The sequence below is a fragment of the Sporobolomyces koalae genome, assembly GCF_050403365.1.
Source record: "Sporobolomyces koalae JCM15063 DNA, S_koalae_JCM15063T_v1_ctg34, whole genome shotgun sequence".
NCBI classification, from domain to species: domain Eukaryota; kingdom Fungi; phylum Basidiomycota; class Microbotryomycetes; order Sporidiobolales; family Sporidiobolaceae; genus Sporobolomyces; species Sporobolomyces koalae.
The window spans coordinates 105,384-124,482 of NW_027481737.1; the positions used below are offsets into that span (position 1 = coordinate 105,384).

At 54.6% G+C, this 19,099-nt stretch overlaps 8 protein-coding genes across 8 annotated transcripts; 5 read left to right on the top strand and 3 right to left on the bottom strand.

Annotated features, from left to right (window-relative positions):
* Nucleotides 1–811: 811 nt before the first annotated feature.
* JCM15063_002611 (uncharacterized protein) lies at nt 812–1,496 on the top strand (the record flags this gene model as incomplete). Its single annotated transcript, XM_076680246.1, has 5 exons — nt 812–900; nt 1,019–1,080; nt 1,168–1,293; nt 1,373–1,392; nt 1,461–1,496. 5 exons carry the CDS (start codon nt 812–814, stop codon nt 1,494–1,496), a joined length of 333 nt encoding a protein of 110 aa, XP_076532639.1.
* A 356-nt stretch (nt 1,497–1,852) lies between these two features.
* Nucleotides 1,853–5,050, bottom strand: JCM15063_002612 (uncharacterized protein; the record flags this gene model as incomplete). The annotated part of the gene is made up of 11 exons (XM_076680247.1): nt 1,853–2,377; nt 2,459–3,061; nt 3,131–3,183; nt 3,260–3,802; nt 3,886–4,004; nt 4,081–4,212; nt 4,286–4,477; nt 4,542–4,683; nt 4,754–4,789; nt 4,866–4,881; nt 4,961–5,050. The coding sequence occupies 11 exons, from the start codon at nt 5,048–5,050 to the stop codon at nt 1,853–1,855; spliced, it is 2,451 nt and encodes an 816-aa protein (XP_076532640.1).
* A 721-nt stretch (nt 5,051–5,771) lies between these two features.
* Nucleotides 5,772–12,532, top strand: JCM15063_002613 (uncharacterized protein; the record flags this gene model as incomplete). The annotated part of the gene is made up of 10 exons (XM_076680248.1): nt 5,772–8,252; nt 8,337–8,434; nt 8,506–9,598; nt 9,666–9,818; nt 9,884–10,057; nt 10,121–11,291; nt 11,369–11,577; nt 11,647–11,874; nt 11,946–12,305; nt 12,377–12,532. The coding sequence occupies 10 exons, from the start codon at nt 5,772–5,774 to the stop codon at nt 12,530–12,532; spliced, it is 6,123 nt and encodes a 2,040-aa protein (XP_076532641.1).
* Nucleotides 12,533–12,903: 371 nt separating this feature from the next.
* On the top strand, nt 12,904–14,017 carry JCM15063_002614 (uncharacterized protein; the record flags this gene model as incomplete). The annotated part of the gene is made up of 5 exons (XM_076680249.1): nt 12,904–13,314; nt 13,390–13,610; nt 13,685–13,771; nt 13,847–13,868; nt 13,943–14,017. The coding sequence occupies 5 exons, from the start codon at nt 12,904–12,906 to the stop codon at nt 14,015–14,017; spliced, it is 816 nt and encodes a 271-aa protein (XP_076532642.1).
* A 448-nt stretch (nt 14,018–14,465) lies between these two features.
* Nucleotides 14,466–15,573, top strand: JCM15063_002615 (uL5 family ribosomal protein; the record flags this gene model as incomplete). The annotated part of the gene is made up of 4 exons (XM_076680250.1): nt 14,466–14,532; nt 14,951–15,274; nt 15,348–15,445; nt 15,523–15,573. The coding sequence occupies 4 exons, from the start codon at nt 14,466–14,468 to the stop codon at nt 15,571–15,573; spliced, it is 540 nt and encodes a 179-aa protein (XP_076532643.1).
* Nucleotides 15,574–16,024: 451 nt separating this feature from the next.
* JCM15063_002616 (uncharacterized protein) lies at nt 16,025–16,841 on the bottom strand (the record flags this gene model as incomplete). The annotated part of the gene is made up of 2 exons (XM_076680251.1): nt 16,025–16,084; nt 16,170–16,841. The coding sequence occupies 2 exons, from the start codon at nt 16,839–16,841 to the stop codon at nt 16,025–16,027; spliced, it is 732 nt and encodes a 243-aa protein (XP_076532644.1).
* Nucleotides 16,842–16,944: 103 nt separating this feature from the next.
* VPS25 (ESCRT-II subunit protein VPS25) lies at nt 16,945–17,759 on the top strand (the record flags this gene model as incomplete). The annotated part of the gene is made up of 3 exons (XM_076680252.1): nt 16,945–17,409; nt 17,493–17,568; nt 17,641–17,759. 3 exons carry the CDS (start codon nt 16,945–16,947, stop codon nt 17,757–17,759), a joined length of 660 nt encoding a protein of 219 aa, XP_076532645.1.
* Nucleotides 17,760–17,921: 162 nt separating this feature from the next.
* Nucleotides 17,922–18,995, bottom strand: YAF9 (YEATS domain-containing protein YAF9; the record flags this gene model as incomplete). The annotated part of the gene is made up of 4 exons (XM_076680253.1): nt 17,922–17,989; nt 18,054–18,596; nt 18,657–18,715; nt 18,793–18,995. 4 exons carry the CDS (start codon nt 18,993–18,995, stop codon nt 17,922–17,924), a joined length of 873 nt encoding a protein of 290 aa, XP_076532646.1.
* Between the last annotated feature and the right edge of the window lie 104 nt (nt 18,996–19,099).

A 19,099-nucleotide genomic window follows, 5' to 3' on the forward strand; every position in this document is an offset into this window, starting at 1 on the left:
GTTCAGGGGTCATTGTCACTGTTTCCGAAACGCAACCTCCGAGTACGTACCGACTGGAGGTTGAGCTTTATCATTTCCGGTTCGAATTGCTAATGCTCGGGATTCATCGGTCGTGCGCGACAGATACTCGGACCAACATCGTTTACGTAACGACTTTTCCTTCGACCCAGACGGTCACGACGACCTTGGCGGGAGGAGTGGGGGAAACTGTGTTCCGAACGGTGACCATCCGGAGGACTATTACTGCCGCACCGACCGCACCGCCGTGATCAGCCCGCACGAGGCTCTGCTCAAAATGGCGATCGAGACGTCGACCAGCGTTCCATGTGCACACTGCGAGGGAGGGAGGAGGAGCGAGATTCTTGTCAAGTTTGTATTAACTGGATTGTGATACCAGCCTAGTCTACTCTCCCATAATACTATACCCATTCCGTATCGAGTACAATATTTCGCCAGTCCTGTCAGGACCAGCGAATTCTGAGCCGCGGGTTGACAGCATCATCCCGCGGTATGGTTCTGGAGGAGCAACCTTCAGGCGCGACAGCCTCTGCCAAAAGTCGTTCAAAGCTTCATACGAGGCATCACAGAGCTCAATCTTAGTATAGAGTGTCGGAAGAGGTCATCCGAATCTTTGCGGACGAGCCGATTGTACGCAGTTGCGCCCGCCCTGTCTCTTCGTTTCTCTTACCATCCTTTTGCCTGTAGCTGCATGCTTCGTCGCATCTTACCGACTCTCACCCCGACTCGCCTTGCTCTCGCGTCCACGCGTTCTTCTGCCAACCCTTCGTTCTTCCCCCACTCGCAACGCAACATGTCGACCTGGAGTGAACAATTGCCCAAGCCTGCCGAGGAGATGCCCACTTTCTTGTGTATCCTGCCTGATTTCGCAGACAGTAAACGGCAAGTCACACAGCTACGAAAACACCCTACGGATGCTTGCGGTTGCAACGGACGGAATAGACTCGGATTAGTTGACTGACCTACGTACTTTCTCAACGATGAACGTATCGATCAACAGCATGTCCGTCAGACCTCAGCACCTCGAAGAAGCAGCGATCGGTCACAAGAATGGATGGATCAGTAAATTTCATTTCTGAACCCACAAATCTACAATTCGCACAACCGCTCATCTCGATTAACACTGTTCTTTTCGGTTCATTCGTGCAGTCAAAGCTGGAGCGACTTTCTCTGACGACACTCGTACCAAGATGACGGGTTCGTGGTTCTTGTTGCGAGAGGAGAGCGCAGAGAAAGCAAAGGAGAGGTTGTCGAAAGACATTTACGTGACTGGAGGTACGTCCCCAGAAGACGCCTAGATACATGATCCAATTCAAAGACTGACTTTTTGTGAGATGTCGTATTATACGATCAGGAGCATGGGATATGAGCAAAGCAAGTCAACTTTGTCCGAAATCGAAAAACTGGCTCAAAGGCTTTTGCTAACGCTCGATGACTTGTAGGCCACGATTACTGCCGTCGCCGTCGCCAAACACTAGATGTGCCATATTCGTACCAAGTTATTGAAGGGTAATACAGCAGGAGATCTATGTTCAGAAAAGAAGAAATGTCGCAAAAGATGTGCTCCTTTCGGAGTTCTCTCGCGTGCTCCTGTTCAGCCAGAAAAAAATGCTCGTCGCCGAGTTGCATTCATACGCACGATTCAAGAATGTACACGTACAGTATCGCAGACATTATCCGAATTCAAGGAAACAGGGCAAGACATGCGAAGTAGAGAGGAGAACGGCGCGAACGAGGAAGGGGGCAGTTGAATTGATACAACAAAAAAAAGGAAATCAATCGAGAAAATTCGAGAGGCGAGGCGTCGAAACCAAAAAAAAAAGAAAGAGAAGAACTATGCAGCCGCTTGAGCGGGAGGTGGAGGAGGATCAGAAGCACCTGCTGGACTCGCCAATTCGACAATGAGTCTCACGGCGCACTCGAGGAACAAGTACGGGCTCGAGACTTCAGTTGCAGCGCCTCGTTTCTTGAGAGGTTGCAATTGACTGCCTGTAGCTCCTGAAGTTGATGTCGAAGCATCTCCCGCTCTCCGGTGTCCGAGAAGATCCGGTTTCCTCGTTCGCAGCTCATCGGCCGTGTTTGCGATCGGGATTGGAGGGGGTGGAGATCGAGGGACGGACGTCGAAGGTACAGCGGCGGCAAACATTGATTCGGGCTGATGTCCCAAAGTTGGCGTGACGAGCGGAGAAGGTTCGATCGAATTGGGTGCGCTAAGCGGAGTCGGGAGCGTCGATGACACCGTCGATGAGAGTCCGGAACCGCTCGTGACCTCGGGCTTGATCGCGCGGTACCCAAGGTTGCGGAAATCGACGAGGTAGTTCTGGTCGTCAATCCGGTACAGCTGCAAGTCCATCCGTACCTGTATCCGCGCATGAGAATCAGTACAGTCAGCATCGAGTATTGGTAGACGAGCTCAAAGAAGGCAATCAAGCAGACGGACCATGACATCGTCCATCCTGCATCTCGTCTCGACAAAGTAGAGCTCTTGCGCCTTCTTGATCCTCTCTTCCTCTTCCCGTCTTCTACGCTGCTTGTCGCTCTCCTCTGCCCGCTCACGCTCTCGATCCTTTGCCCCTTCGTCACTTTTGTCCTTGTCCCCCTCGGCCGTGCCGTCACTCGGTTTCGCTTTCCACTCCATCTTGAGCGTCTTGAGCGTGCGGTAAATCTCGAGCATGACTTCCATCGGTTCGCTTCGACTTCGAATCCCAAAGTGCCACCTCTGCCTCAACCGTTTCGAAGTCTGTGCGTTCGGTCCCGAAGGAGGCGTCGGAGCTTGTGACCCCTGGTGCGAAGAACCTTCGGTGGGGGTGAGAGGTTGAGCAAAGTTCTTGAGCGGAGAGTTGAACCGTTGCAACAGGGGTCGAGGTCTCAATGAGCTGTCATCGGTGGTCGGGTACCTTAACGAACTGTCGAGGACTCGAATCGTGTTGGGTCGAGCTGCCGCGAGTCTCACTTCGGAAGAAGCCGTCGATGAAGTGGGTTTGTCTTCGTCTGTATCGCGATGTTGTGGTTTCCGACGCAAGGTCGGTTTGCGAGCATTCGGCTGTACCAACAGGTGGGCGCCGTCAGTATCGAGCCAGCGCTGGGTTTAGAAAGGAAGATGACGAGTCACGTCTCCAGGAGGTGCATAAAACGACTGAATCGCTTCGGCGTCATCGTAGTGGGCTTGATGAGAGTCCGAAAACCTTAGGTCAGACGCAAGTTTCGAAACACGACAAAGAGGGGGAGCTTGAGCGCTTACAGCCTTCCATCATGCGCTTGTTGTCTCGACACAACTGGTACGCGATCCTGAGCTCCCGGTCACCACCTTCTTGAAGCTTGGTCCAAACCTCGTCTGAACTGAGTTCCTTGATCTTGTCACACAGATCGTCGACAATCTCTTGATCGACGACGCCCAACCCTTCGACCCATTCCCTCCTACGACCTTCGTGATCGGGTCCATCTTCAATGTGGTACGCTTCGGCTTTCAAGCTGCCTTTGACATCCGTTGATGACGACGGTGACGGCAAGTTCAACTCTTCCGAAGGAGTTTGGCATCCCGATAGATCACTTCCTCTCCTACCCCTGGAATTGTTGTCGCCACTTTGGTTGCCGTGGCTGTTGTCGTCATCGTCGGTTGAGAAGTGGGTCGGAGGGAACAGGTAGGCAGGGAGGTCTTTCTGGAACCAGGGCAACTGTCGGATCTCGTGAAGTTTGATGCGTTTGTTCGAATCGACCGTGAGCATTTTGGTCAAAAGGGATCGAGCTTCGGCAGACAAGAATGGCGGCAACGAGAATATTCCCCCTTTTAGATCCGGACAATGATCAGTTTTCTTTGCCGTCCTGCTTGGCAATCACCAGGAGGAGTTAGGAGAAGCGCGAGCGAACCATTGATCTTTTTGAACAAGAGTGGGATGTGATCGTCGTCAAAGGGGAGGCGGCCACAGAGCATGACAAAGAGGATGACACCGCAAGACCAGATATCGATCTCGGGCCCGGCGTACAGCCTGTCAGGACAATGATCACGAGTGAGCGAGACCTCGCTAGGCAGCGAAAGTTTGAAAGAAACGAGATGTTGCTCACTTTCCAGAAATCACCTCGGGTGCGGCGTAATTGGGTGACCCACACGAGGTTTTCAGGAAATCCCCATCGCGCATGATGTTGGAAAGTCCAAAGTCTGCAATCTTGACGTTCAAGTTTTCGTCGAGTAGCAAACTGAGAGGCGAGCAAGAACCAGGGTCAGTCTCCCCGACTATGGATGGGACGCGATGTTGAGGCGGATTCGTACTTTTCGGGCTTCAAGTCTCGATGAACAATGTTGTGACTGTGACAGTAGTCGAGCGCGCTCATGATTTGTTGGAAGAACCTGCGCGCTTCGTCCTCGGGCATTTTGCCCCGCTTGACGATGTAGTCAAACAGCTCGCCCGAGAGATACTCGATCACCATGACGATATCTGACGGCGACGATATGACGTCGTAGCTAACATCGAAGAAGGAGCGAGTCAGGACAGGATTGCCGCGAGTTTGAGGGGATTGAGGCGTACAGCTTGATGATGTGAGGATGCCGCAGCAAGGACAGGTACTGGATCTCGCGATGTACCCGGTTGCTCATCTCGGCGGTCGAGATCTTGCGCTTCGAGATGAACTTCATGGCTACTTTCAAGCCCGTCTTGACATGTCGGGCGACTGGGGGTTCAAGCGAGAGCAGTGCTTTGGGTCAGGCAGAGCTCGGTTTTGAGAGGGGTCGGATACTCACGCTTGACTTTGCCGAAAGAGCCAGTCCCCAGCGTGGCTGAAGTGGGGGCAAACACTCAGAGGGTCAGTCAGTCACCGAGGTCCGGCAGGGTTGATCTCGCGGGGACACTCACAGATGATCTCGTACTCCTGTATGCGGACCAGGCGATGTACATCGAGCGAGAGTCAGCGCGGTTCAAGGACATTGAAGTAGCAAGGCGAGACGGACTCCGATGATGGTTGGCGGTTTGTCCTTCTTGCTCGAATGGCCTGGAGTCGGGAGGGGCGCCCGATGCCCTTCTGTCCTGTGCGTGCCCATGTCTGTATGGGCGAGCACGTCGAGCTGATCACTCGCGAGTGGGAGCGAGGGCGTTTGGGCGGAGCGAGTTGACGGTTGCGGACAAGACTAGCGCAGCGTGGGGGAGGAGTCTGGGGCGTCGGTCGTGACGAGGCGCGCGGGACCGAGTCGAGTATAGCAATCAGAAACGCTCGAGATGTTCGACGAGGATTCGGCAGAGCTGAGCGAGGGCCAGAAGTGATGTACCGATGCAGGAACCCGCGGGCGCCGTTCGCTTGACATGCGCCGGCCCGCTCATCATTGAACCTCTCGCTTCTACGATAAGCTTCGAAGCTTTGTGGATAGACTTGTCAGACTGTACCCTACGCAGACACATCCTGCAATAATTCGCCATAGGGGGCGTCGAGATTGATGACGAATGGCCCCGCCGGATCCCTGTGGATCCAGCATGTGCTAGCTTCCCACATTCCGAACCTCGGCTCAGATCGCTAGCGGCTCGGACCTCGCTGCCGCTGACAGGAGACGCGCACCACGCCTCCTACACTCCGAGCGTCGACCGCCTGCAGCAGCTCGCTTCAAATCCTCGACGCGACTCTTTTAAATTTGTCCGGCCGAACACGGCCGCAATCACCCCGTCAGCAGCTTGTCTCGCTCGAGACGAGTCGCACCTCAAGGTCATTGCTCCGTAACGCCCCTACAGCGGGTCGGATCGACCGTGCGCGTCCGCCGCGACGTCGAACCGATGGATCCGCCGCGGCAGCAAGCCAGCAGCCTCCCTCAAGCGGCTCCCCTGACCGAGACGAGTGATCACAACGATGCAACAACAGGTCACAGCAGTGAGATCGAAAATGAAGGCCAGAACGCTCATGTGCACGTTGGTGCAACTTCGTCCGTCGACGACACTGCACTACCGCACACGGCCAACAATCCCACCATGACGGATTCCATCAACGTGCAAGAGACGAAGCCGCGAGCTGCCAAGAAGCAGCGCTCGCTCGACTATCCCACCGACGAGCCAAGCGGCAACACCGCGAATCCGACTGGCGTCGGGTCCGCAGTTCTCGACTTGCCAAGTCGGCCTACTCGAGACCTGGCGACTGTTCCGCATGGCCGAACTACGGCCCCTACACCTCTCTCGATCCCGTCTTTCCCAGTCTTGCCCCCGTCGATCCCTTCCCCATCGCAGACTTACCAAACTCCCTTTCAAGTCTCATCGATCCTGTCCCTCCCCGCACCGCTGCTTTACCAACTTGCGCGCACAAATTCGCCAGCCGAGCAACAAGAGATCGCTGAGCGCGCAGGCAGAACCGAGTATCTCGGCTCCATGTCGATCCCCCCGCCAAGTCCAACCACGCTCGTCAACGACATCCAAAGGTCGGGCCTGGTCATGACCCCTGCGAACGGTGAGCAAGTGACGAACGCGACAGCCTCGACTTCGACTGCACCCCATTCGGCAGCAGCCTTCGCCCCAACCCTCGACTTTCCGGCGAACGGCTCGAGCGATTCTGCACCTCCGTCTCGGCGGCCGTCGATCCAGCTCTCGGTACCGCTCGAATCTCTGACGTCCATGTCGTCTCATCCTGCGATCCCGAGGTTGCTCGGTCACGTCTTCTCCCCTCCGACGCCCGGGATTGTCGCTCCGATCGGCACGGGGGACAATTTCCAACTTGCGATTCGAGCTGCCGTCGCAAGTCACCCCCCTTCACATTTTCAGGTGTCACCGATCGAGGGAGATGGCGAGGACGGCAAGTTTGAACCAGTGTACGCGAGTGTCGAACAGTGGAGTTACGAAGTCGCGAAAGATCAGGTCTTCAGCTCGTCCCGCGTCGGCCCTACTGCGACAGCACCGACATCACCGAGCTCGCCGTCTGCACCGAGACGACCCGCATTGCTCAACTCGCATTCGTTCAACGAACGCGAGATTGCCAACCTTGCAACTCAGGTCAAGAACTGGGCACTGGCCGAACAGGCCAAGCAACTCGAACAGCAAGTGGTCGAGCACAAATCTGCCGCAGTCATGCTCGCAGTACAGGCAGCTGCGAAATTCGACGAGGAAGAAGGGGGCGAGACTGACTCGGACAAAGGTGCCGAAGAGATGGACTTTGGAGCGTATGCCGAAGCGTACAAGAAACAAATGGACGCACTCGCGAGTGGCTACTTTGCGCAACTGCATCGTGACGCACTAAAACGACTGGTCGAAAAAGTCGAGGAGGAGGTGCAACAGAGTACAGATCACGCCGCTTCGACTTCCACCGATTCGAAAGTGGCCGTCTCAGCCTCTTCGTCTTCGAGTCGGACAGCGACGAGTTCGACATCGACATCATCGGCTTCGTCTGCGCTCCCTGCACGATCCTCGTCGCATGCACCGTCTTTGACGAACCTGACTTCGCTCACCCATTCTCGCCCGTATGCCGAAGCTCTACACATTCAGGCGGCAGCGGCAGCGGCAGTCACTGCGAACGTTTTGGCGGCCAAGACTATCGCCCGACATGCCGAGCAACAGCTCGTGGGGATGGGCATGGACCCGCAACAGATTGTACAGCAAGCGGGGGTAGCCACGGTCGGTGCGAACGTCGGTGGAACAGATCTCGCGGGCAACACCATCGTACCGACCCAGAGAGGCATGAGGAGTCTCGAGATCAGCCCAGAAAGTATCCGCGCACCCTCGTCAAGCTTTGCCACTTCTCCAGCTGGTCTCACTGCTCGCGTACCAGCTCAGAATCAACTGCTGCGATCTCCTGAAGCAAAGGACAAGATGCTTGTCGAAGATGAGGGACTTGTATCGACCCCGGAGCCTGGGCGACCGGTCGAGTCGGTCCTGGCAGATTCTGCCTCACCACCAAATACGGGCGATCCAGCGACTCCCGTCAAACGACCAGCCTCGACTGCAGCTTTGCAGGATCTTTCGCCCTCTTCTCTTCCCGCTTCCCAGCCTCCACCGCCCCTGTCCCCGTCGAGCTCGGTGCAAACGCTATCGGATCCATCATTACTCGCCTCCGTCGCCACCCCGTCAAAGCGGGACTATCTCCTGTCGTACGCCCACACGCTATACGCCCGGGATTCGATGTCGAAAGAACTGTTGCCGCTCCTGCATACGATCGAGAGTATCCACCCTGATCATTTGCCGACATTGCTCCTAATCTCGTGCGTGTACTACACAAGAGGCGAGCTCAACAGTAGTTTGTACTACAACAAACGCCTGCTTGCGTACGATCCAAACTACGTACGTCCAGTTGTCTTATCTGCTCCCAGGTCGCAAATCATCTAGCGCGGTCAGGCTGACAAGCGAGACTTTTTCCTGGCGCAGGTCGAGGCAATGAGCAATATTGGTACAACCCTGCGGGCTATGGGAAAATGGAGCGAAGCCGAGACGTGGTGGTGGAAAGCGATCAAGCTGAGACCAACGTGAGTGCTCTGCCGTCTCAGCATTTTCTCGCTGTCACGAGCTAACAAAGTTGGGTTATCAATCTTCGCAGATACTGGGACGCGACGGAGAATCTCTTGGGAGTGCTGTGCAACCCAGCTTCGGCTTCTGCGATCGTAGCCCCGAACGAGCCTCGACCGCCAACCTCCCCACGGCTCGAGCAAGCCCTCTCACTGTGCGAGTTTGTCGAAGCGCAGATTTATGCGATTCCAGCTTCAGCAGCGAACCCAGCGATTCCGACTTCGCAATCGACGTTCATCAACCCTCTATCGACGTTTGCGCGCCCGCGCGTCTTGCCCGCGATCATCCCTTACAACAACGCTCATCGGGTTCAGAACCTATTCTATGCAAAGGGCAACCTCCGACTCGCGTTGGGAGATCCGACCGGAGCTCAAGACGAATACGAGAAAGCGATCGAGGTTGCCTTGTCGCTGCCCGAGTGGGCTCACCGGATCACTGGGATTGCGTACCCGCTCGAAGGGTGTACCACGCGCGACCTTGTCGTCGTTGCAACGGTCATTGGCAAAATCTTGTCGGCGTTTGCGCAATCAGGTACAAACGCCCCGGACAACCACTTGCCCACCCAAATGGCAATGCAGCTCGGCGTTGCAGACGAAAGAGGCAGCATCCCCTTCGAGCAGCTGTTTCGGGTCGTCAAGAATGGAGGGGACGCTTATGTTGAGAAATTGCTCGCAATGGGAGGAGGGTTGTTGCCGGTCGTGTTGCTCGAACCTCACCTGCTCAACCAAATCCCGGCTATGCTATTCCCCCAATCGAGGTCGACACTTCCTTCGATGCTAGATCCAGCAGACTACACGCCGGCCGCGCCAGATGGAACTCCTGCAGAATCCGATCCGGCTCGACGTGACGTACTTGCATCGACGAACCAAACCACCTCGACCATGCTACTCACCCTGGCGAAGGTCATGCAAGATTCGCTCGGGCCAACTTCCCCGAACCAACTTTCGATCGGTGGCGTACCCGCGAGTCAAAGTCTGCTGCTACCGCTGTACTACGTTGCACTCGCGCTGTACCCGAGTCCTTCGACCTGCAATAACCTTGGCATCTTACTGTCGACAATGAACGCGACGACTTTGATCGGCAGTCAGGATCCTTCAAAACCACCGCTGGTGCTCACTGGCCAAGTCAGTCTCGCGAATGTATCATCTTCGGTTGTAAAATGGGCTGACCCTCTTTCATGCTTCTCTCCAGCAACTCGCTCTGCGGTACTACGAACAAGGCCTTCGACTCGATCCGAAACATCCTCACCTATACACAAACCTCGGGTCTCTGCTGAAAGACATGGGACAATTGCCACAAGCCGTTGCCATGTACAAACGAGCGGTCGATTTCAACCCAACCTTTGTACGTTCACCTTATTGTGCCACTCCTCCGCGCGTAATTCTGATCCGGACTCTTTTTGTGGCAAGGATGTTGCGCTCGCGAATTTGGCCAACGCGGTCAAAGACACGGGCCAGATTCAAGAATCCATTCCGTACTACCGTAGGGCGGTTGAACTCAATCCAAATTTTCCGGAAGCCGTTTGTGGGCTCGTCAACGCTCTTGGAGGAGTTTGCGACTGGCAGGGTCGAGGCGCCGTCGGGGTGAGTATCTGTTAATTGTCGGGACCATCAGGCTGCGCCAAATAGCTGATACGGTTGTTGCAGGAGGATTGGGCCGTCGACGAGAACAAGCACCTCATCAGGGTCGACAAGAAACGCTCTGGATACATGGCGCAGATTGCGAATCTAGTCGCGAGGCAGCTCAAGGACGGTCTCTCGTACGGCCAAGGCTCGCTTCGCAGTTATGGCGGTGTGCGCGAATGGCTCGTCATCATTAGTCAGGCTCTATACGACCTTCCGCCGGATCGGGTTCCCGGAGAGATGGTTGTGTGGGAACGACGCCTGACTGCGCTATTTGCGCAAATCGATCAGGGAGCCGGAACGATCAACGAAGGCGGGTACCTCATTCGGCTGGTCGAGCGATTGATGCGACGGATCCAACGCAGGTGGTACCTCGCGACATATGGGCCATCGTTGTATTCGCAGGGGAACCTCCACCCTCGTATCACCCCGACGCAGAGCGATGCGCAGAGATACCGCCGACCTGCTCTCCCACCATCTCTCCCACCCATCCCTGTCCCAACCGTCTTGCCCTTCCACTGCTTCACTCTCCCTGTAGACGGGCGCGAGACGCGGCTGATCTCGCACCGTACCGGTTTGCGTATTTCACACTCGACGCTTAACCAACCTTGGATGCCGCCGATCGTGTACCCGCCTCCTCGACCTCCGCTCGATGGCAAGATCAACATTGGCTACGTCTCGTCCGACCTCGGCAATCATCCACTCTCGCACCTCATGCAGAGTGTGTTTGGCTACCATAACCTGAATCGGTTCAACGTATTCGTGTACGCGACTTCACCGAGCGACAAATCGCCGTACCGCTTGAAAATCGAGAATGAGTCGCAACACTTCTTCGATGTGTCGTCAGAATCGACTCAACAGATTGTCGACCGCATCGTGCGAGACGAGATTCATGTGTTGATCAACTTGAGCGGATACACGAAAGGCGCGAGGAACGAGGTGTTTGCCGCGAGGCCGGCACCGGTGCAGATGAGCTACATGGGATTCGCGTCGACTCTCAGTGCTGGATGGTGTGACTATTTCATTGTCGATCCGATCGCGTGTCCTCCTGCCTTGGCGTCCGGAAACCAGTGGAGGTTCTTCTCGGGCCTCACTGCTCACGGAGAACCCAAACCGTACACTCCCGCGCCGACGGACTTTGAAGGCGACATCGACCCCGAATGCGCTTCCGACGCTTTCGTCTATACGGAGAAGCGTGCGTCCGCCTCTCTGCTTCTCTACTTCTTTTGCGATCCTTTATTGCATGCTAATTCGGGATTCGCACGGAAACAGTGATCTATCTCCCTCACTCGTATTTCGTCACCGATCACAAACAGGCGTGGCGAGAGTCGGACGAGCCACGATTCGTGCCACACACCGCGGAGCAAGCTGAACATGTGTGGGCTCTCGAGGAGGACAAACGGTGGAAGATGCGCAAGCAAATGTTTCCGGATATCCGGGACGACACTGTCATCTTTGCCAACTGGAACCAACTCTACAAGGTACCGAAATCACATGTTCTTCGAGACGAGTGGAGCAGCGCTGATGGACGATCTTCTGCTTCCTGACAGATCGACCCGTTCATCTTCCGGATATGGCTTTCAATTCTCAAAAAATTCCCAAATTCAATCTTGTGGCTCTTGCGGTTCCCCGCACCAGGCGAAGCGCATCTGAAAGACACTGCGCGTCAATGGGCTGGCGAGGACGTCGCCAACCGTGTGGTCTTTACCGATGTCGCGAACAAGAACGAACACATTCACCGGGGTCGGATCGCGGACCTTTTCCTCGACACGACCGAGGTGAGTTCATTCTCAGTCACTTCGATATGCCTGAAGGAATCAGGGCTGAATGTCAGCGATACGTTCTGCAGTGCAACGCCCATACAACCGCTGCCGATATCCTGTGGTCGGGAACCCCAATCCTGACTTATCCTCGTCATGCTCACAAGATGTGCTCTCGAGTAGCAGCTTCGATCGCGGTCGCGTCCGGACTCGGTCCCGAGATGATCGTCTCGTCGGCAGAAGAGTATGAAGCTCGTGCAGTCGCACTCGCAGCTGGTCTGCAGTATAATCTCGTACAACCTGTCGCAGGAGCTTTACCCGAAACGATTCAAGGCGTAGTGCAACGCAGAAGCCATGGCGAGCTGGCGGACCTTCGAAAAAAGCTCTTCCTGACGAGGGAAACTTCACCTTTGTTCGACACGATGCGCTGGACCGCAAATCTCGAAAAAGTAAGATCCAGTGTTCGTTGCCCTTTGTAAGCCCGTTTCCCAACTGACACATTCCGTGTATCGGCCAACAGGGTCTTGTCGAAGCGTGGGAACGTTGGGTTCGCGGTCAAGAATTCGAAGACTCTCCCGAATGGGGTCGTGGCCCAGAACGCGCTACGTCGTGCATTTGGATCTCTGACGACGCCGATCAAACCAACATACACGCCCGCAAGCCGTACTTTGGCTGAGATGTCCCTGACCCGTTCCATAACGAGCTCGACCTCTCTCCCTCTTTCTCACTTTTGTACATACCTCTTCGACAGCAACACGCCCTCCCCCTCTTACTCTGCCCTGTACATAGCTTGTCCGCAACCCTCTTCCCCTCGGCCGTGATCATTTGCTAGATCGTATCCTTTCGTTGGCCGCATCTCTCCTCGATCGCAACCCCTCCCCACCTCGTCTTGTGCATAGAACGTTACTGCCATGCCAACCTCGCTGCAGCCCCTTGACAGAGAGAGCGCTAGAAACGAAAGGGCCTCCAGGCCCACTGCGAGACCTAATTAGCCTTTCACGACCTCTCGCATCTTGACTTTACCAGTCGATCACGACGTTTGCAAGCATGCTCAGCTCGGCCGGATCCGGACTGTTGGCGACAGCCGTGCTGTTCCTGTCACAAGTCGCGTCTGGACAGGTGCAAGACTCGGACCCCACTCACGCAGGACAAATCGAGTTCCCCGATGCCGACTCACTCCCGTCTCGGACGCTCGAGCGCTTGCAACTGTATCATCGCTTCCAAACATCGCAAGCACCTTCAAACTGGATCAAACGCGGAGATTTGGTCGTCGAGGGAACAGACTCTTCGGAACTTCGATTCGAACCAAGCGAAAGTTCGTGGGATGACCTTGCTCTTCCTGAAACACTCGAGACGGTCAGACAGGGGCACGAATGGGATGCGCCGAGATACGAATTGTCGGTTCGAACGAGTGCGCTTGTCGATGATGCTGCTGCAACTTTCGTCTCGATCGACCTGGTATGCGCATTCTGCTCGTGACCAGGTTCTTTTGACAAGCACACTGAATGACTATTTTTTTGACTGGGAAACCAGTGCGAGTTGTTCTCGACCGAACCCACCAAGACGCTTGAAGAGACGCTCGTGCTGCATGTCGCGCGAGACGACCCCGAAATGCGTTCGATCGGCGTACAGTACTCGACTCGAAGATCCGACAACGCGTGTCGACTCAAAAGTGACGATGTACGCGCTCGAGCGAGGTTCGCGTTGAAGGATCGCTTGCATGCGAGGATCGAGCGAGCGCAAATCATTCCGACGTGAGTTGACCCCCTCCTCGTTCATAGTCTCGCGCAGAGTATACAGTCGAGCTTGGAAGTCCCTGTGATCACAGACCGCAACTGCCTCAACCTGTCGAGAGCAAAACAAGAGTGCAGGTCGACAAGGACGGCAAAGTGATCCCTCCTGCGCCTCCCAAGTCGTCAGTCTCACTTCTCTCTCTCTCTCTTGTCCCGTGGTTGTAACACGACTCTGATCGCCATGTGTCGGTATACAGGTTCCTTCAGAAATATTGGATGGTGACGCAGCACTTTCTCTCTCTTGTGGACCCGCTCGCCAGTACTGACGCAGCCTACGACTTTGAATTGTATAGTATATCTTGCCTGCAGTCGTGTTTGTACTCATTGGCGGAGGTGGAGCCGACGAGGCAGGGGCAGCCAAGAAGTAGACCATGAGTTGCAAATTACGAGTGTACAGACAGCTAGCTCGAGCCGAGTCATACTATGCGATAGATTTGTGCAACACGCGCGCCGCGAAAGAGAGAGAGAGACCGAGAAGAGCGCGAGCTGAGAAAATTTTCGAGCTTGAAGAATTTGGGTGAGAGAAAGAGAGCCCCGGGGGAAGGGGGGAAGCCCGAACGAATTGCTGAAAGTTTGCTCTTGCTCGTTGTTTGACCCGCCAGTTGCTGTGAGTACCCACTAGGACAGGTCCCTACAGCCTCTCTGGGACCCCTGTGAACTGACCAGACTCGTCCCTTGTCCCTCCCGTGTGTCGCGTTCGCCCCAATCCATCGTGTCGTCTCAAAACTCGAAAACGATCGCGCCAACTTTTCCCGTCGCCGTCTCCTCTCTCTCTCTCGCCCGTGTCTCGACCTGTCCTCGCCGCACGTAGCCACCATGTCTGACGTCAAGGCCGCCGCTCAAAACCCTATGCGGGAACTCCGCATCGAGAAGCTCGTCATCAGTCAGTCTACCAGCCCGCCTTTGCAGGATTCCAGAGTCAGAGAAGCCGCGAGGGATCAGGTCAAAGTTGCACGGGCGCAACGAGAGGCTTGAGGAAGGACGCGAGCGGTGCCGCAGGAACAGGACAGGGCCAGGAGCAGGGTTCAGGCTGGATAGACGGGCGCGGCGATGCGAGGTATCAAGTAGTCTGTTCCGGGACGCTCAGAAGGCGCTGACCATCTTGCCCTCCTCTTGCTCCTCTTTGCACCTGCACGCACCTGCGCATCGACTTTGTGCCGAATCCGGTTCGCTCGACCTGATCTCTCGACCCGACTCGATTCTCGACCTCGACCTTGCTCGCGCCCTCTCGACGTTCACTCGACTGTTCATTCGCACCTGATCCGCCCACTCCGGAACGAACGCGATCGTCCCGCTCTCAGACATCTCCGTCGGAGAGTCTGGTGACAGGCTCACTCGTGCGGCCAAGGTGCTCGAGCAGTTGACTGGTCAAACCCCGGTCACCTCCAAGGCTCGTTACACCGTCCGAACTTTCGGTATCCGTCGTAACGAGAAGATCGCCGTGCACGTCACGATCCGCGGCCCCAAGGCCGAGGAGATCCTCGAGCGTGGCCTCAAGGTCAAGGAGTACGAACTCAAGAAGAAGAACTTCTCGGCGACTGGCAACTTTGGTTTCGGTATCAACGAGCACATCGACATGGGTATCAAGTACGACCCTGGAATCGGTATCTTCGGTATGGACTTCTGTGAGTAGATCACCCCTCGCTTTGCCAAGGTTCTACCCCCGATTGCTGATCGGTTTTCGAAACGCGAATCAAGACACCGTTATGGGCCGACCAGGAGCCCGTGTCTCGAGGCGCAAGCACAAGACCGGACGTGTCGGATTCTCGCACCGCGTCAAGCGTGAGGAGACCATGGCAAGTCTTTCACAGGGCATATCATCACTCACGCACCGAGGCAAGACTGACCTTTCTTTTTGCTCTCGTTCGTTTAGGCCTGGTTCAAGACCCGCTTCGATGGTATCCTCCTCGGCCGCAAGGATTAGATTTCCTTTTCCTTGGAGAAAAAACTTCCCCCCCTCCTCCCTCCCTTTCTCTTCGCTTTCATTAGTCGTTCCAAAGTGGTGTAACGAAGAAGAAGGGGAAAAATCCTACCCTTTTATCCCGAGACTCTTTCGCTTCATCTGTTCCGCTTGACCCCAAAAGGTCGACGATCATCGAAAGAGTATGATCCTGAACGAGAATACAGTCTATGTCTCTTCAATGAGGGTACATCCTCCGAATGGTCGAGCGCTACATATGACTTAGCGTGACTCCCGAGATGCCGAGACTCGATCCTTATGGACTGACTCGCTCCTCTCTCGGATGCGTTTAGTTTTCTCTCGTTCTCTCTCAACAAGAGTTGCAGGGCCTTGTTCGTTGTTTGTTTTTCATCTCGCTTATCGTTTTCCGACTTGCGATCGGTTGGAGAGACTCTGGATGAACTGAGAACGAATGTTATCGTTCAAGAGTCGGGGTCGAACTGTTGCTGCTCACTCTTGCCCTCACTCCCTCGAGCTGATCAAGTTTCAAAACCAAACAATCCCCGGTCAACTCTCAAAAGGGTTCCAGCTCACATCAAAGGAAAGAAAAGAAAACTGACCACTTTCATCACTCGATCAATCCGATCTTTGCTCCCTTTCGCACCTCGTACGTTCCACTCTCTCGTATCGACGACGACTTCATCCATGACGACAATTTCCTGAGTCCCATGCCATCTCACCGGTAAAGTTTTCGCCAGTGCATCAAACACGTTTTGTTGTTCCGCCGTGGTTCCTGGAGGTCCGATTCGAAGTCGTTCCTTGTCGAGAAGTGCAACTCGAGTTTGAACTTTGTGTGCCAAACTGGTACTCGTTGGAGAGGGGTTGGAAGAGGAGGAAGGGAGTGGGGTAGAAGGGGAAGGGAACAGAGGGTCGGGTACGGTCGATTCGATTGAGACTTGATTAATTTGCGAAGTCTTGATCAAGTGATACTTGCGCTTGGAATTGAATGCAGTCGTACTAGAAGAGGAAGAGGTAGAGGAAGGAGAAGGAGAGGAAGGACAAGAGATGACGACGATCGAGAGGATGGGATCGTATGTGTACAGAGTTCCAGACAGGGTGCGTCCGTCGACCGTGCGTAGTTCGACTTGAAGGTTCAGGAGGGTAGACAGGTCGATGGGAGTGACGGACGCGGTTGAGGACGCTGAATTTGATCGACCTACTGGGGAAGGCGCGGGTGATGGATGCGCTTGCTTTGTAGTCTGTAGTTTCGGAGTTGCGGATCTGCCAGACATGGCGGGGAGAGATGACTAGTCAAGGTGGGGGAGGCAAGACGCGCGACTAAAGAGCGGGTCATCTCATCACGGGGCGATTCACCTCTCTCTCCATTGTCCAGGAATGGAGCACACTTCAATCGAACCCGTCACGAATCGAACCAAGTTCCAGTCTCCTACGGGTTCGACTGTACCCGCACCCCCGCGATTGACGCTCGAACCGTGGCGCTCTCCCGAATCAACCTACCTGTTCCCGTCCCTGTACTCGTTCCCAGCGTTCTTCACTCGACAACCAAACCCATCCGTGTGGCAACACCAACTGTCTCAATGGATCAACCTCATCTTGTCGTACTGTCGACACACCCGTCGATCGACTTTGAACCTCTCGCTCGCAACCGTGACCGATCTCGAACTGTTTCACCATCGCCGGATTCATCGATCCTTGTCGCTCGAGACGTTGAGAGCGATCACGGATGCGATGCGAGCGATGAACCCACCGACGATCGAACCCGTTTCGAAATCGAACCCAAACGAAGTGTACGTCTATTGGAAGACTCCCTCGGAATGGGCTTCTACCATCTACGATTGGGTGCGTCAATTCTCTCTCCTTCCCCCACTTTTCGAATCAGAGAAAACCGAGCATACTCATCTTGAGGGGAACTCTTTTTTTAGATTCGAGAAACGGGACAACAGAATTCAATCTTGACATTTTACGAACTGACCCAAGACTCGCCCATTGAATCCCTCGGTTAATCTGTTTCTCTTACCGAGAGAAACCTTTGAAATGTGAAACTAATTACTCAAGTTACTTTTTGAACAGAGTTTTACAATCTCCCCGAAGGATTGTTGAGAAAGGCGTTGGACATTTTGACCAAACAGGGCAAATGTTCAATCTTGAAAGGCATTGGAGAGCAAGGTGATGGAGTCAAGTTTGTGTGACCTCGACCACCAAAAAAGAGTGCGGGAACAATCTCTACTCTCAGGTTTCTTTCTGTTGAGGTACATCTCTAGATTGTTGTTGTAACAACATGTGATTCAAAGGCGAACGATAATCTACATCAAGGAAGATGGAACAAAAAACCTCGAGATTCCTTCTCTAGTTCAAGCTGGTGGCAGTGACGTTGGCTGTTGTTGTGCATGCGTAATCTCTTCAATCTCGTGTTTCAAAGCTACCGAAAACAAAACAAAGTCAAGAGACAGATGCACTCGAGAAAGAGAGAGAGGGACACTCACTTTGCAACTCTTTCTCACACTCGATCAAGTTGTCCCGCATGTCTTTGATCAAGTTTTCAGTTCGAACTTTGCCGCCTTCCAATTTCTCGAATTCTTGACGTTCGATCGCCAATGACAATTCTCCAATGTTACCTCCCCGGCTGAGAGGGTGAGTCAAGACGGTTTCGAATCGATTCGAGAGGGGCAACGGGGTCGGAGGATGTTGCAACAAGGTGGTGTAGAAATGTTCGGTAGGTTCGTTGAAGATGATTTCTTCGTATTGCCAACTGTGAACTGGACTGATGATCGGAACGGGTTGAACCACTTGTTCCCCAGTCCCAGTCGTCGTTGTTGTCGTCGTCGTGGTTGGAGGAGGAGCGTTGGGATCTTGGATCAAGGACGGTTGCGCGTACAAGATGGGATCGACGGGCCAGGGATGAAGTTTGAGGTGGTGGTTCAACGTGAGAGGTTTCTCGGATGCTTCAGGTTGGAAAAACACTTTGATGATGATGTCGAACTCTCCCCATCCCGTCTCGGTCACTTCAAAGGGAGGTTGCTCGATCGCTGTAGCCGAACGTCGTTAGAGACGCGAATAAGGGAGGAGGAGGAAAGAGAGAAATTTACTTCGCAGCGGGTTCTTGTAAGTTTCGTACAGTTTAAAGGTGACTTTTTTGATCATGTACCTAGAGTTGAACCAGAGGTCAATCGAATGGAGCAGGGAGAGAGAGAGAGAGAGCGAGCGGGGAAATCCAAAACGTACGAGAGGTCATCGGCCCCTCCAATCTGATGGTTTGGGTGCGAGTGGAGTCTTCCGAGGGATGCAGCGGAACGGATGCCGACCGTCCAACGGTGGGTGTGGTCGGTGCCTTGACGCTCGACGTCGCTCAACAAAGTGGTCGAGTTGCCGTAGATCACCGGGCGGTACACTGACACGCCGCGCACTCGTCGACTCTGTACCGACATGCTCGTAACCCGAATCGACCAACGAGGACACCGGCCGGGGAAATCGAGACGAGACGAGACGAGGTTTCGGTTGTTTCATCTTGTTCGACTCTCACTCGCTCACT